Raw genomic sequence first — 17465 nt, 5'->3', positions numbered from 1 at the left:
AACGGTGGGCGGACACCCACATGAAATCACTTGAGTCAACATGACAGACATGTAATTGGGAAATTCTTAGTATCCGCCACAGACAGTATTACTGTCAGAATGATGAAAGCAGCGGTGGGAGAAGTATACAGTTACAGATAAAAATATGGCATTTCCCTTTTTATTTAAGTAAGTATTTTGAGGAAGTACTTAAACCAAAACTAATTTGGGCAAATTTTATAACAGTTTCACTCTGCTGCATTGTCTGTAATCCTAAGTAATTATTATCATCAGCTATCAGACAAGTGAAGTGGATTATGAGTATGGATTGGCTAAGGTACAGTACTTTCACAATATTGTTGGAGTGACGTGTTTTTATGAAAGTACACAGCAAATATGATCCGTTTTGTTTGTAGCTTTACAAATTCTAGTTAACCGTCAGACCTTCCACGGCACTGGAAATAAAACCATAGCCTGTGCTCTGGCTTGAATGCAGTGCTGGCTGTGGGTCACTGTCAGTGCTGGATCCAAACTAAGACAGCGGCTCAGGTCCAGCAGTGATTGGTGAGCTGCTGGGGCGCTCCTCAGCAAGATGGCTGCATTGCTGCGCGCAAGAGTGGCATCCTGGTGAAATGACGCAAGCCACAGTTTACGTTCAGTCCCCGCGGCTCTGAGCTCTCCAGTCTCCATAGCGCAGATCCCGCCCGACACACAGCCGGAAGACCGACCGGCTATCCTCCAGTGGACCGAGCGGAACCGGTTCATCTGAGTAAGTACTAGCGTGGATTACTTGCTAATCGTCTCCCGGAGGTGTCGTTTACCCTTCAGCGAAAGCCACGTTTCTGCCAGTGTGCTCTTTCTCTCTTTACTCGCGTCTTTTGTTGTTGTTTCCTGAGTGCACCGTGATTGCCCGGCGCTTTCCTTCCCACACACTGTGGCTTCGCATCTGTCGAGGTTTTCGCCGCAAACGCGGCTTTATCTTACACTTTTCAACGTACACCGGCGACCGAACGCGAGGGGAGTCGAAAGAGGGGTGCGTTTGTGCGTGTCTCTCGTTTCGTTTGGAGTGTGTGAACGCGTCGGCTCGCCTTGGATCGGCGTTTGGCTACAGCGCATTTCAAATTTTCCACACATCCTGGTTGGCTGTGGCAGCCCGTCCCGCAGCTCCGAGGCCGTCCGTTGAAAAGAAACGCTCAACACAGGGAAGACCTGTGCCGACCGAGGCTACAGGCCGTTAACCTTTTGTGGAAATCAAACTATGTATATACACACACACACGGAGACCGTTTGCACTCCCCCGTGGCCACGGCTCTGCCTCCCCCTGCGGGGAACAAAGCGCCCAGTGTCTCCTTGCAGCGCAGCTGGACACAGCTGTTGAGCGGAGCTGCGGCTGGAGCCCCAGGACAGGACAGAGCTCTGTGGCCAGGCCAGGAGCTGCTGCTGCTGCTGCAGCACAACCTGTGTACCTACAACTTCTCTCCTGTGATGAGAACCCCATCACCTTCTCTATGTCCCCACACACACACAGTAGGATTTTTTGGCATGCAGTTAGGAAGTGCTGATTGTGTTTGTTCCTCATGCATGTGCCTGCCTCAGAGGGGAAGACCAGAGCTGCTGGATAATATTACCAAAGTCTCAGCAGCCAGAATTAGATTTAATATCCAGACTCATTTGCGGCTCATCAGCTAAAACTTACCCGGAGTCTATTTCAAATGTATCCCTTCCCTGCTTCTTCAGACGCTATTACACACGTCACTACATCGCCAGAGGGACTCGATGTGTCCCCAGCTGTCTGCCTGGCTGCTGCATTTAAATGTGCCATATGGGCATTAGCTGCTTTAGATTTCTGCATGTGATCAACAGCCCCATACCATTACATCCATTTGGTGGCTGTGCGGCACCCTGGTGTGAAACTAGGTTGTTGTGGCCAGTGCATTACAGCATATAGCATCCTGTCACCAGCAGCTTAAATCAGGGTTATATAGATCACCAGTCCTGTCAGTGGATGCTCCGAGCCCCCTCCCCACTCTTGATTTATCTGTCTTGTCTTCATCTATCTGCCTCCATCTGCCTCCATCTCCCGACCTCCCTCACTTGTTTATCTCTCAGCGTGGTGTGTGTGTGTGTGTGCCATGTGAGTGCTTATCGCTCACATATGGCTTTTTGGTTCCGGTGGCTCGCACAAAATACTCACTCCTCTTCACTCCTTTCTCGTCCTCTCTGTGTCTTTCTCCGAGGTAGGAGGATCTATTCTTAGTCCTCGTCCCTCTTCCTCATCCCCTCAATCACCATCGCCATCATCTGCCCATCCGGCCTGTCCACCTGTGGCCTCTTTATCTTCAGCGGCAGTTCAGTCGGCCTCTCAGCCCCTTCCTTAGGGTCATCACGCGACACCTGTGATGCCACGATGTGCAGAGGTGGACGGTTTCCATGGTTACCAGGGTGTCTCGTCTGTCTGTGGGCGTGGGAGGGAGTTCCCATGGCTGTCTCTTACATCCCGTCTGCTTTGGGGGGCATTGCGTTCTCTCTGAGGCTGACTGCTGGCAGGTGTGATGAAGTAGTCTATATTACACAGCAGAAAGCACAAGGCCAGCGCAACACGATCCCTCTGGGTTCTGTGTGTGTGTCACTTTGACTGAGGGTATTGCTGCCGGCCGATCGGCTCGTCCACCTGACTCACGCAGCCAGTGCTGCAGCATTAAACCTGAGAGCTGCATTTGTATCATCACCCACTGCTTTATTTCTGGTCTGTGCATTGGTATTTAAACTTGAAAGTGTGTGTGTGGGTGTGTGTGTGTGTGTGTGCACGTCTGCACTGCATTTGACCGTGGGCTGTTTCTGCCATCGGCCCGTCTTCTGACTGCTCACCTTTGGAGTTGGCAGGGATTGGCCGCGTAGCCTGCACGCATGCTTGCTGTTCTTGTGTCTGTCACATGATAAAGCAGCTTGTCTCCCTTTCTCTGTCCCTGGCTGCGCTCGCAGTTGAGTCTGTGTTCAGAGTCCAGGTAGGATAAAATATCTAGAGACAGACTGCCATATTGATTTGACTTTCCATTTTTTTTTCTTACCACTTATTTTCTCTTCTATTCTACCTCTGTACTGACAGAAAGCGTCTGCTTTCCATCTCCATCATAGATAAAATGGTTTCTGATGGGATCTCTGCAGGCCCATTCCTAGATAATGGCAACACTTTTGAAGTGAAGTTAGAAATTAAATGGAGCGTTCACCTTCAATAAAGACTCATGCACTTTCTACAATGACAAGTGATAGTCGGTTTAAAATAAGTGTACAATTACATGACTTCGGCCATAGTTCAGGTATTTTTGAAACTAACATGCTAGGGCAGTGATGTGGTAGTCTCACTTTCCAGCTTGTCCCTGTTTTGCTGTACTACTTAATTCTTCTGATGCTGTGAACAAAACAAAACTCGGCTGGCAGATGTTGGTTTTAAACACCCAGTGCTACTATTATCTATGACTGAACTGCAGCTTCCTTTACATAATTTAACATTAGTTTTAGGACTGCAATGAACAATCTGTAATCAGTGATCAAACTGTTGATCGTTTTAGATTCAGGGATTCATTGAGAGATTCATTTCCTATCCTGTTTGACAAAAAAGGCAACAACTCAACAGCCGAAAACAACAAATGTAACAACAACAGCATTTCTAGCACATGATGATTATCGAAAGCCAGCCTGAACTGTCCCTGCCCATGTAGTCAAATATGTCATCAGAGGGCTGTTGACAAAGTGGCTGCCATTGGTTGGTTAATGTTCTACTAGTTAAGACTTAGACTTTAACGATCCACGACGTAAATGACTTCTGGTTGTTGTTGTCATCCTTAACGTCATAAACCACCTCGCACGTACTAAACATTCCAAATGAAATATCTAGAAGGCATTTGGACACGTGGCCCTCAAATTTTGGCTCCTCACAGATGATGTCACGGGACTGAGTAGTCTGAAAAAAAAAAAAAGTTGCCTCGGTTGCCAGGCAGCACATTCAAAGCTTAATGTGTGATGTCACAAAGGCAGCATTCTAGAATGTTGTGACAGGTGACAGATCAGGGTTTATCCACTGACTAATGGAAACAGACACTGCACTAGTATTTACCAAGTGTGGGCAGTCAAAGAAACAAATTCATCACAGGAACAAGTTCGTATGGATCTGAGGCTCATCGGTTTCCTGGGAAAAAACTCTGTCAGGTGATTTTTGCATATGTGTGTCAAAGCGTGGGTCATTTATTTTTCTCCTTTTTAAATATTCCAAGGATGATTCCAACCACAGTACCTGGAAAGCCGACTGTTTACACCTTGTGAAATGCATTAATCTTGTGTTGGCTGTCATGAAGCCCTCGGACGAAACTGTTGCTGGCAGCTTCGCTCATAGTTGCTTGTGCGTCCCTGGTCAGGATAATGGACGGGGAAAAGCACTGCTTTGCTTCTGAAAGGAAACAGTTGGGATGTCACACCAGCCGCGTTGGGACGTGAAACATGGGCTCATCTGCAGCTCCTCCGTGTACATTTTAATGTGTTTCACTCACACCCAGACACTCATCTGAAATGTCTTTGCCAATTATCCTGCAGCATGCTTGCCAGTTACGCAGGGATTGATATTTATTTTCCTCAGCTCCGATAATTTCTAATGAATATTAATGTGGGTATTCTTTTATTTTGTAGCTCGTAGGTTGTTTTCTTTTAGCAGTTCAGATGAATTTGGTTGAGAAGATATAAACATGCTTGACCCCATGTGGTTGCAGTGTCGGAGTAGGCCCACTCTATCAGCTGTCTGTCTGTAAATGTGATGAACAGGCACTCTCACCCTCCTACTGAAGTCAGCTGTATAAAAGCAGTGCTAGTAAAATCGTGAGTCACATTTCGGAACATCTTTATTGCTCTACATCAACAAACAGAAGCAGCCCTTGGACTCCGGGGCAGCTTCAGCCATCATAGAAAATAGTATTGACGTTGTTCCAAAAATACACGTGTTAAATTGAGAATAGTGCAGGAGCACAGTGAAATTAAATTTCCATCGTTTGATCCTGCTTGACAGTCTGAAATCAGTCAGCTTTGTCCGTGCCCTGCTTTGACTGGAACCAGCACAGCAATATTTTATCATTCTTTTAGGGGATCTGTCTTGCTCTTTTGGAGCTCGGTGATGCAAACACCAGCTAGGCTATTGATGAGACATCAGAGGAGACATTTGATTTGTTTTGTTTTTTTGTGCCAAATTGCGACCCCGTGCCGGGGTCATCATAATCGGGAACATTCTCTCCACTTTCACACAGTGTTCACAGCTTTGTTCTGCCCATCATTAATGAAGGGTAATAATAAGAGCGTACTGTCCCTACAGTTTCTTTTCAAATGATTGTCATGAACCTGGAGCGAACATACTGGTTGTTGAGGACAGATTCTGCATGTAACAATTTCTGAAAACCCTCTTGTTGTGTTTACCAGCACATGATTTAGCTATGAGGCGTATGTCTCTCATTGTCACTCACAAGGCCAGGCTATGGATTCACTCAGCAGAACAGAGGAGCTCTTGTTTTCATTCTGTTTCCGTGTGCATTTCTCCCACCGCGACTGCTTGTCATTCTCATTACAACTGCGCGAGAGAGCCTCTCAGCAGCAGATTGTGAAAAAGCGGAGACATACGCTTTAAGCAACGGCACACCGCTCAGGAGCAACCTTTACTGTCCACCGGCCTGCGTGTATTGGCATGACTTCCCGGGCTTGTCACGCTGATGGAGTGGTTAAATTAGGACAAGAGGAGAGGTGCAGCCTTTGCTGCCTGGCTAGAGTAAATATTGTGGCGCGCCGGCCCAGGAATTGCATTGAAACTCTGCTCTGTCACAGACAGCAGGAAATACATGCTTGCACACTGCAGCGCCGAGCCATGATTCTGCACTAAAGTCTCAGGTATAACATTTAGACCTTTTTAGTTATTTACTTTTTTGATTGCTTTGTATGTACTATCCACACATTATTCAAACCAAAGCATGCTGCACGTTGTCTATACTAATAACACTTTGACACCTCTGGAAGAATGGAAGCATTTTCTGAAATGACATTTCCTCAAGTTACTGTGGGCTAAAGCTCACGTGTAAATAACAGAATGATGGAAAAATCCTATTTAGCTGCTTCAGTTCAATGTTGATGGCAGTCTGTGGCCCCAGTTTTTATGATGTGCCCATGTGACGCTCACAGCAGACTACCTTAGGCTCCTGCTATTGTTCATAATTAGTAAAATTTCCGCTGTCATAGGCATGACATCAGTCAGTGGATAAACTGTGACAACCCTCTAGAATTGTGCCTTTTAGAGGTGACCAAAGTGTGACATCATCACCTGACGTCATGCGTCTATAGAGCTGCAGCAACTATTTCTGAAGTAGTTCTTTTTGAACCCAGACGTTTGCATGTTCTCCCTGTGCCTGCACGGGTTTCCCCTCTCGCATTTCATAAACATGCATGTTTGGTTAGTTGCTGGTGAAATAAATTTGCCTTAGATGTGCATGCGAGTATGAATAGTGATCCTCTATAGTATAATACAGCTGTATTTCCTCTTTTAACTGAAGTAAAATTATACTCAACACATTTTTTGCTAATTAATGAAATAGTAAACATGTTGCAAGAAATGGAGTGCTGCGATTGAGGTTGTTCTCATGAGCTGCCTTTTGAGGTCTTGTCTTGTCTCTGTGACTTAACATAATGTTGTCAGTGGCCTGTGCTGAAATGGAAATGGGAAAAGAATGAAACAGATAGGGGAGTGTTTTAGTTAATTACGCTTGTTTCTGTAAATGGTTCTGTAAAGTTTCCATTTTTTTCTTGGTAATTCAGTTCGGATTTTCAATAATAATCAATGCAACACAGTCCTTAGTGTGGCGTGTGAGCTATCCAAGCATTTTATCCTTATGTTTATCCTCATGTGATGACAAAGCTGTCACTGATTATTTCAGTGTGACATATGAATTCACAGATGACACCTGAAGTCATGTGAGATCAGAGCATGACCTCAAAAAGGTCACAGAAGTGTGTGACCTCATGTGATGGTGCTGCTTACTGTGGCATTTCCTGGTAATGGTAACCATCATGACATCATCATGTCATCATCATGACATCATCATGTCACCAACATGACATCATCATTGCATCGTCATGACATCATTATGACATCATCAGTGGTGTCACAGAAGTTTATAAATAGGACCCCTTGCAACAGGGAGGGCATGTTCTGAAAATGCCACGCAGACGCAGACAGACTTCCCGTCCCATCCGCAGGCGCAGAAGGGCCCGCAGGGCTCCCATTCGCAGGCGCAGGAGGGTAGTCAGACGCAGACGCTAGGCAATGGCATGTAAAACATGAACCTTGCATCAAAATCACAGTTTTATGTTGCATTTTTTTAAATTACTTGTTTTTTTTAATTCATCAATTTATTCCAGGATTATTTCTCTAATTGCAGTGCCTACACAATGTCATGTTTCATCATCATGACGTCAACAGTGGTGTCATAAAGGTTCATAAATGGAACCCCTTGCAACAAGGAGGCCATGTTCTGAAAATGCCAGGCACATGCAGATAGACTCCTCACCCCTTATGCATCATCATGACATCATCCATGTTGTCATAGAAGCTTTTAAATGGAACCTCCTTTCACGCCACACATACAGACAGACTTCTCAGAAGGACCCATAGGGCGTCCATGTGCAGACGTAGAGACTTGTCAGACACAGGCGCTGTTGGGGTGGTGGCTTAAATTCAGTTTTATAAAAAAAAAATTTGAAATTAATTTATTCCAGAATTAATTCTAGAATCACAGTGCCCATATAATGTGAGGTTTCGTTGTCATGACATCATCAGTGGTGACCCTTGCGACAAGGACGTCATGATCATTGCATCATGATGACATCATCATTGCATCGTGATGACATCATCATTGCATCGTGATGACATCAACATTCCATCGTGATGACATCATCATGACATCATCAGTGGTGTCACAGAAGTTTATAAATAGGACCCCTCGCAACAGGGAGGGCATGCTTTGAAAATGCCACGCAGACGCAGACAGACTTCCCGTCCCATCCGCAGGCGCAGAAGGGCCCGCAGGGCTCCCATTCGCAGGCGCAGGAGAGTAGTCAGACGCAGACGCTAGGCTGCACATAAAAACATGTAGTATGCATCAAAATCCCAGCCTCATTTGCCAGTCTTGTGTCACATTTTAGAAAGTTGATAATAGTCTATAGTTTTACTTTTTTTTTTTTTAAATGAATCAATTAATTCTAGGATCACAGTGCTTACGCAATGTCTTGTCATGATATTATCAATGGTGGCAAGGAGGTTCCTGAATGGAGACTCCTCACCCCATTCGCAGAAGCCCCTAGAGTTGTCATTAAGCAACTCTTTAAGGTATTGCCTATCAACATGCACACAAGGGTCACACATCTCAGCAGACTCATTTTAGTCAGAAGGCTAGGCTAAATAACAGTTGTGCTGTATCTGCTAGTTTATTGTAATGTGTCGGCCAGCTCAGTTCACCCTAGCATAACAGAGCAGCCTGGACAGCAAACTATAGCTCAGCACTCAGCAGTGCATGATGAAGCAGAAGGCGGATCTGTGAACCGCCTCTTCTGCTGTGAAACCCTCCCTGGAGTCACGAGCCTCGACCACTGCTATAGTTCTCATTTGCCCTCCACGCTAAGTTATAGGAACTGATTAACACAAAATGATACCAAATTATTAAAAAAAATCCATTCAACAAAATACCCTCTTTGACTTCTTTTTTCATCACCCTTGTTCAGCCAGTTTATCAGGCTCTGGTCTCTCTCTCTCTCTCTCTCTCTCTCTCTCTCTCTCTCTCTCTCTCTCTCTCTCCTTCCCTTTCTTTCTAGTGTCTAAAAAACCTTCACACTGTTCAGCCTGTCTACACAGTGTGTGTGTTTATGCAAGCATGTGCGCTCACATCTCCCTTCACAGTCCCCTCCGAGTTCCTCCTTTAACAAACTAACTTGTAAAGGAGGCTTATTCACAGACTAGGTCACGTTCCACCTCCAGGTATGCAGGCATGGGCAAGCCTCGGTGTCTGGTCTGCCAGATCATATTCATTTTAAGGGCTTGGGTGTTTGCCATGTGTTAAGGATGCCACCATGGGGTTAGAGCCCGACATTCAGGCTTTGACGTACTCAAGATTGCCTACATGGTGAGACGTGAAGGCTTTCTGCCAAATCCGGTGTAAGATTAGCTACAAATGATGCAAGACCTGCTGGCTGACATGACACACAGTATTTATGTTTATAAATAAGGTTACCACTTTGGTGAAGATGCCATGATGAATTATATGCACGTGGAGCAAGTTGCACGTATCCCGGGGCCGTCGTGTGTCAGTTAGTATTAAGAACTGTTATCCCACACACATATGCCTATCAGACCACATTGATTTGTGAGAGAGAGACAGAGGCCACTTTTATACGTACCAAAACAGTTTTTTTTTTCCCCAATTTTCCTTGACGTCATTTCGAGAATTTCCCCGTAAGTATCGATCCGCTACAAAAATGCATACAGGTGATAGAACTCAGCCAAAGAAGAAGAAGAAGAGGTGGAGCGTGCACATCAACCCTGCACGTCGTATACAAACATGCAGTCTGGATTACAGTCCGTAATCCTTTTTAGCTCATGGTAGTGATGAAGCAACAGTATATGTGGCCCTAGCCACCCAGCAAGGGTCAATATGTGATGCAGCTCTGTCACAAGCCTGCAGTCCACATTGATGTCGGAACAGACTTGTATGCACCCAAAAATCGGACTCATGCAAACGTGGCCAGAGAGGCTGAGACAGCTGAGTGTCGTTGCTGACTTGCAGGACTAAGCTTGTCCCATTGACACACTTACCCGCAGTTCATGCTTCTGTGTTAAATTCACGCAGAGGCTGCAGCATTAATGCAGACCGAGCTCCGTAGCTGACATGCATCTTGTCAGAAATGTAACAACACGCTACGCAGTGCGCAACAGCTGTGATTGGCCCACTTGATCATCGCATTGTATTGGATTAATAACGAATCGGTAAGGTTAACTGAAGAGGTTTGGAGATATAGGCAATTTGTGTGACTTGCGTTTGATGAAATTTCGATGGAATTCAGCCATGTTTTCGGCGAAAGTCAGTGTTGGTCGCTGTGCAGTAGGAGCGCCGTTAAACATCAGCAGGAGAAGACGAGCTCAGAGGAACACAGTCCAGCTGCTCTGTAGCTTAAATCAACATGGAGCAACGCCCCTCTGTGGCCTTGCATGTGGCTCAGGGCGGCTCGTGCCAGAGTACCAACTTAGACTGACCCTAGCTGGAGTCACCGGTGTTAAAAACGAATATACTAATCTCATTGTACCGTGAATCACATGCAAAATGAGTAGGAGAATGCAAACTGGCACACTGGAACTGGAATACCTTGATCCAGCACAGTGGTTACCTGTTGCTCGTAAAACCTTTTTATACAAAACAGTGTGTACTTTACTGCGAGATGAAAGCCATTCATTCTAAAAGTAATAGTCGCGCCTTTGACTGTTTCATGTGATGATATTTCTGTAAAAGCTGACTGTAAAAAAATAAGCCGGGGTTCGATGAAAGCCAGAAAAATAAACCATTTTATCATTTTAAAATATGGACCTTAAATGTATGTTTATCAGTCGACCTCTCACTTGAGCACCATCAATAAAACCATAAACTCATTTTTTGTGATGCTTGAAAAAAAAAAAGGGTATCACGTTGAGTCATTTTCCTTTTATTCTTAACTGATTTTTGTGTCATTGATGAATCTCAGATACAGCGCATGCGGCTGTATTTTTATTTACAGGTGTGTTTGGCTTTCTTATAGTGTGCCTACTAGCTTTAGCTTATGTGTAACCCAAGTAATAGCAGCTTGGCTTAACAATCTGCGTAGCCTAGAATTATCCCTGCATACAACAATAGGGACTGCTGGCTCTATTTTTAGCCTGCTCCTATTCACAATTTGATGTTTCAATACACACAAATCAAAGCCCTTCAAACAGATGCTGCCCACACACCAGGGCCCCTTTGAAACTTAAAATCTATCAAGACTCCTCACATTTCTCAATGTGCTTCCTCCGGGGGATTTCAAACGGGAGTTTCTATGCTTTGCTAATCTAATATTCGCTTCAGCTCTGCTCCGAAAGCCCAGAGTGAAGAAAGACTGGACTGCTCCCTCTAGGTATCCTCTCCGTCTCATCCGTTTTCTGTCTTTTTGGCTTTCTGCGGCTTTTGACTGTCTGCTTCACTGTTCCGTGACGGTCTGACAGGTGAGGTGGACCCCCGTGGCGGTGTCTTCTTCTTCTTCTTATGTGTGCACCCCACTCTGTTTTGGTGCAGCGGACACATCTGCGTCACCCTGTGAAGGGACAGATTAGGCTGGATGAGATTATTTGTGTGTCTTTATGACAACGTGCCTCAGACTCTCCGGTAGTGCATGTGGCGGGTTTATGAGTGCCAGTGTGAGACATAATTGAGTTGTTTGAGTGTTGCAATAAGTGGTGTCCCAGTCCGCCTGCTGCAAGCTGATAAGCTGCTCTCTCGATTAGGACTCACACCCAGGCCACAGGTGACACCACGCGCAGCTACACACGCTTACACTTGCCCCCAGTGCCTTGATTCTTGCTCCCTGGGTACAGCTCCTTCTTGCCCGTTGGCCCTTTGAGAAATTCAAGTGTAAGCTATTCTCAGTCTTCAGAGATTAATGCATCTTTCCTTCTGGGTTATTTTCTCATCCCATACTGAACGCACGTACACCTCACATCCTAACAGCTGGATTCCAAGATAAGTTATTTCTTTTTCATAAAGTCAAAAACCAAGTGTCAAGCCTGGTGTGTACGTAAGGATTGGTTTCCTTTGTGTTTTCTTACCCCGACTGCCTCTGAGTCTAAATCAGAAAGAAACAGAAAGTCACTGTATCCCTTCTTCACATATCCTTCATCTTGATATAAATGGGGACATACCTTTGCTCATGTCCCTGAGATGGTAGCCTCTGAGCTGAATTGATTTGTTTTTCACACAAACTCTTAAGGAAATGAACCCGCATGAAACGCCTTCTGTGTTTATTTACTGGAACCCATAGGAGCCATAGCACCAACAACACGGTGTGGCCAGACACCACAGGACACGCTCAGAAGGCCCACGTCCTGTATGCTTATCATTTATGCATTCGTTCTTACAGCACAAGGGCAGAAATGTAAAAGCTATGTTTCGTTTTTTAGGTCTAAGCGTAGATAAATCTGCTGCTTGCAGCTTGCACTAAACAGCAGCCCTGTGATGTCCGACTGTTTTGTATAAAGGTCCTTTACCTACTAAGCCACTATAACGCGGTCACAACCGTCCGTCCTTCACACTGTAACCACTCAGTCACTCCCAGCACCTTGTACACCTGGCGCTTTGTGTAGTGTCCAGAGAGGTGGAGGCTGGTTGGCCGCAGCCTAAACACTGGCCTTCTGTCAACTTCAAACACTCCGAAGGAGAGAGGAGGGGCAGGCGGCGCTCTTTTGATGCTCCGAACCCATCTTTCTCTCCGGCCTCTTTCTATCCCACCAGTAGTCTCTCCATCCGCTCACGCTCGTTCATCTTAACCCACCCACTTCTTCTCTTTATTTGTCTTTTTTTTCACTGTTTCTCTATGCTTGCTGCCTCTTCAAATAGCCTTGCCTTCACGCAACACTGCTCCCCTCACGTATGTACCGGCGCTGCAGATTTAATTTTGGTGATGGGTAGTGACTGACTGCCTCTGTGTGTGTGCGTGCGTGCGTGCGTGTGCATTTTTATAACTGGCAGCAGTCGGATGGGCTCTGTCAGTGGCAACATATGGCATGCGTGAGTGACATGGAGACTATCTATAGAGTAATGTGTCTGTCAGTGTGTGAGGCCTCCCATGACAGTGTGTGATTGACTGACAGTGTCATTCGCGGCTTCGTGTCAGCTCTCCTGCTGGGCGGCAGGATGCTTCTCTCATCCTTTCTGAATGATAATTAAGAGGGAAGATTCATATTTTGTTGTATTACCTGACAATCCTCCAAGGTGATATTAAAATGATTAGTCACATTACATTTCCTGTTCCAGTCCAAGTGGCAGACAGGCCAAGCTAGCGGCGCCTAGCCGGTGGACATAGTTTAACATTCAGCTTTGGAAGCAAATTAGAAATTAGTTGGAGCCATAAAGGCATGAATTTAGGAGTGAACACTGGACTTACAGTATTTCCACCAACTGGACAGAACTCTGACTCCAAATGAGTAGTCACATTACTCTGTGTCCGCTGGATGTGCATGTCGACGGCTGCTTGCCACAAAACCTCACCAACTATAAAATAGATAATACTTTCAATTACGTCTGGACTCTTACACTTGTTACCAAAATATCTCTTAGGTATAATTAAATATGGTCTTAAAGTGTAGTTTGAGGGTATATGGTTGGAGTTACAGCCCTTCTCATATGCAGCCTCCTATTTGCAAGAGTTCAAAAGTGTTTGGGCAAGTTGTTTCGTGGACAAATGTGAAATACTGCGTACTTTGTTATGTCTTCAGCAGGTAAAAGGACTGGAGTTGATGGCTAAAATACAAATGTGTTGATGTCCAAAGATATATGGTCCTAACTGCATGTCAGTATTTATTGTTGGAAGAAAAAACACTAATCAATAATATAATCTATTAAATAGAAATACTAGTATTCACTGTATGTTCCCTGTGTCTTAATGGTTCCTCATTTCCATAATGAACACATATTAACCCTCCTATCGCCTTATGATTTTACTTTATTCCGAAAGTAACTAGCTGTTTCAAGTTGTCTTTCAATCCTTAAGTTCACCCTTGTTCATCTCAACCCACCTACTTTATTTGTCCTTTCACTCATTTCTCTGCATTTGAACGGGGTTAAATGATATTGAATGAGTGGTTGGTTCTGTGGATACAATGTTGATGCATCTCTCCTAATGAATAGATACGTTATAGCTTAATGCACTGACAAACCATAATCTAATCTGGATTCATGACGGTGATAATGAGTCAGGCGGGTCGTGTTGTTCACCGTCCCACCTGCTGCTCTTGTTCCCTGCCATGTAATTTCTGTGGTTATGTTTAGCTCTTTAACTGACTTAAAATCTGTAGCACTGTCTAAAAATGATCACTTCCTACTTAACCACGCTGTGGATCTGTACACCAGGTGTGAAATAACACTTCTGTGAGGGGGAAGGAAATGCTCTATTCAGTGTTCCTCATCTGAGCCAGATAGATTGCTGGCTGAAACTAAATGTGTTTAAAAGATATCAACTATTCTTGAGCACTAGTTATTGTTGTTCTGTCATGGACAGTTTCCATCACTGATCAACCAGTCCAGTAACTCTGAGAAGTGGTAAAGAGCGCTGTTAAGTGTGTATATTTTATTGTGATAATATAAAAGTCCTTCTCTCTGTCCTTACCCAGGTGAGAGTGCGATGAGGAGAGCTTTCAGAGTGTGAGGCCATGGGCTGCACCTCGGCCAAGCAGGTGTCGGCCGTGCCCAATGATGAGGAGGGACGTGGCAAGGCCTACAGCAACGGAGACCTCTTCACTGGTCAGTCCACACACGGATGTCAATAAAATCTTCACAACTCCATTTCGCTGCTTTAATTGCTCAGCGTAGACCCGTTGGACCCTCTGACCTCGCCATATATTCCCTTCATTATAGTCCTGTGGCAGTGTCAGGTTATCCATTTCAGACAATAACTGTCAACGCCGCCAGTTTTACTGGAGTCGTCTCTGTTGGCAGTTGACGTGAGAGAGAGGAAGTAACCGGTTAGTGAGGCCGCTGTGTTAACGTGTGTCCTTATTGTGCTCGGTATTTCTGCCTCAGAGAGACAGCAGAGAAAAACACAGCGCAGTGCAACCAGGTGAGCAGGAACGGATGGTAGGATGGGGAAGACGAGATAATAAAATATGCAGATGAAATTGTACGACTGTAGTTCCAGTGAAACTCTGCTCACATGAATTCAGTTTACTCATCACACAGAGTACATCTCGACCTCATAAACTGTTGTGGCTGTAAAGGAAGTTGGAGAAATAATAACTTGTTGTGTGCAGCAAAGTTTTGATTGATGGAACAGAAACTTTGGCTGTAAGGATACTGCTGGAGTAACACTTAAACGTTTCAATTTGCATACTTGCATAAATGAATGAAATTAGTTTACAGATGAACCATCACGTCTCTAACAGGGAGGTCATGAAAAGACCCTGCTTTGGGTCACAAGCCAAAAAGGGTTTGAACAATGGGATTAGTCACTGGTTTCACTCAAGAGGCTGTCGCAGTTTTAATTATTTATTAATTATTTATTCATGCAACTTAAGTTTGAAATGATGATTTCCCATCTTTCTCTCTTTTAAAATCATTTCTTACTGTGTCAAAAATGTTAAAGCTGTAACAGCCGAGAGATGAGAAGGAGACTAATTCCCCATTTCTGCCCTTGGATGTTAAAATGTCCTCTTGGACAAAGGCGTGGGACGGCCAGTACTTGATTAATTGAAAAATAACCAACAGATTAATTGTTAGTTGCAGTCAGAGCTTTAATTGTATGTAGCAGGGTGTTGTGTAATGGGACGGAGATGGAAATGAAAGCCAGAGAAAGGGAGAGATGATGGGTGTTGGGGGGATTAACAGCGATTAAGAATTAGGAGCAACACTCTGGTATGAGTGCACGCAGGATGGATGGATGGATGGATGGATGGATGGATGGATGCGGCAGATGATGATCCACAGGAGGTCCCCTCTCTCTCTCTCTAGCTGTCATCTCTCTGACCATTTCCTCTCCTCTTCATCTCCTCACCTTCCTTCTTTGACCTCTCTTTTACTTTTTCCTCTCCCGTCTGCCCGTCTTTTCTCGCCCTCCGTCCCTCCTCTCTGCTCCGACTCGCCGTCATGTCGTTTGTCTCCTCATCTTTAAAGGAGCTGCAGAACGAGGCAGGAGCTGCGAGGGGGAGAAACGGGAGGAGTGGAGCGTTTTCTTTTGACGCCGTTGCTCTTCTCTTTTTTTTTTCCTGTCTCTCTTTATCCTCAACTTCTGAGTCTCATGTAGATGGCCTCTTCCCTTCCCCTGCTCAAGGCCTCTCTCCTCTCTTCCTCTTTCTCTCTGTCACTCTATTTTGGGTCTCTACACCCCTCCTCCCTTCCTCCCTCCCTCCCTCCTCCCGCCCTTCCTGCCTTCATCTCCCAGTGTTTCTTCTCTCCAGCTCTTTTCCTCTCTTCTCTGGCACAACATTAGGTCATAACCTTGTGTCCTTTCACATCCCCTCCTCCTCTTCTGTCCCGCTGACTGCCGTACTGTCCCCTGGTTTTTCTGCTGTATGGGGGATCCAGCGTGGCGGCTGGCGGTGGCTGCTGGATTGGCCACTGTGTGGGCTTGTCCGCATGCGAGTGTGTGCATGGAGGTGGAAGATGGAAGTGACCTGGATTGCGTGGATTACAGTTATCCCTGGATAAAACCCCCAATATCATCTCCGTTCTTCTCCCTCCTTTTTCTTCTGCGTCACGTCTCTGTCACAGTGTTCCAGTCATTCCTTCCCACTGATACCCCCCCCCCCCCACCACCACCACCACCACCACAGTCAAACTGGCTCACTGCATCCGGTTTACTTCTCATGACTGAGGCGGAAAAGATCGGTCGGTTCTGGTCAGTCTCCCCGGCCTGCCCGCCCATAGAAATTCGCCCGGTGTGTCTGCCTTCACGTATGTGTTGTGTATCAGCGCACTCGGTCAGTCAGTGATCCCCCTTCGTGCTCTCACCGATCCGCCTCCAACAGATGCCAGTCTGCCAGTCAGTCTGTCCTCGTATGCTGTGTGTGTGCCTGCGAGTGTGCGTGTTTATGTGTGTCCCAGATATTCAGGCTGCCCATTCTGTCAGACTCTGGCCGCTAACCCCCCCTCCACCCCCAACCCCCACCCCCCTCGCCCGTCTCTCGGTCTCTCTCTCACAATAACCGGAAAAGGCTGAACTCCATTACACAAACGCTGAAGGGACGACAAAGGAAAATAGCAACACTCTCCACAACATCATGCTGTTGATCTCTGTAATAATCACAGTCTGAGGAGATTACACGGGGAGATAGCGTGTGTGCGTGCGTGTGTGTATGTGCGTGCGTGTGATTGCCTACATTTATACAAAACAAGATGGCGTGTAGATTTCACTGTTTACTTAGGCACGCGTGTTGTTTTGAGGCAGCGGAGCAGTCCAGTTGTCCTTTTGACTAAATACTGTGTTATTTTCCCGCTCTGTCAAATCCAAATGCAGATGGAGGAGAGAAAAATCATGTTCAGTAGTGGTGTCTTTCACCTCTGAAAGCAATCCGGGATTGCTCGAAGGTGATTCTTTTATTAGGTCTTTAAAGAAATGCAGTTTCCTTATTAGCGCTCAGTGAGCAGGCAGACCTTGGAAATATTATCACATGCGCGGCTGAGAAACAAGTTCAAGAGGTTCAT

At 45.6% G+C, this 17465-nt stretch overlaps 1 protein-coding gene across 1 annotated transcript in view; it reads left to right on the top strand.

The window, feature by feature from the left end:
• The first annotated feature begins 116 nt into the window (after window positions 1-116).
• zgc:92140 (uncharacterized protein LOC447854 homolog) overlaps window positions 117-17465 on the top strand; it is a 29346-nt gene continuing 11997 nt past the window's right edge. The window contains exons 1-2 of the mRNA XM_047587201.1: window positions 117-748; window positions 14441-14570. Of these exons, the coding sequence (XP_047443157.1) occupies window positions 14480-14570 (91 nt within the window). The 5' untranslated portion in view covers window positions 117-748; window positions 14441-14479. The remainder of the gene's footprint in view (window positions 749-14440; window positions 14571-17465) is intronic.

Source organism: Mugil cephalus, chromosome 6 (genome assembly GCF_022458985.1).
Source record: "Mugil cephalus isolate CIBA_MC_2020 chromosome 6, CIBA_Mcephalus_1.1, whole genome shotgun sequence".
Lineage (NCBI taxonomy): Eukaryota > Metazoa > Chordata > Actinopteri > Mugiliformes > Mugilidae > Mugil > Mugil cephalus.
The sequence above is the reverse complement of the archived record's forward strand: the minus strand, read 5'-3'. Positions and strand labels throughout refer to the sequence as shown.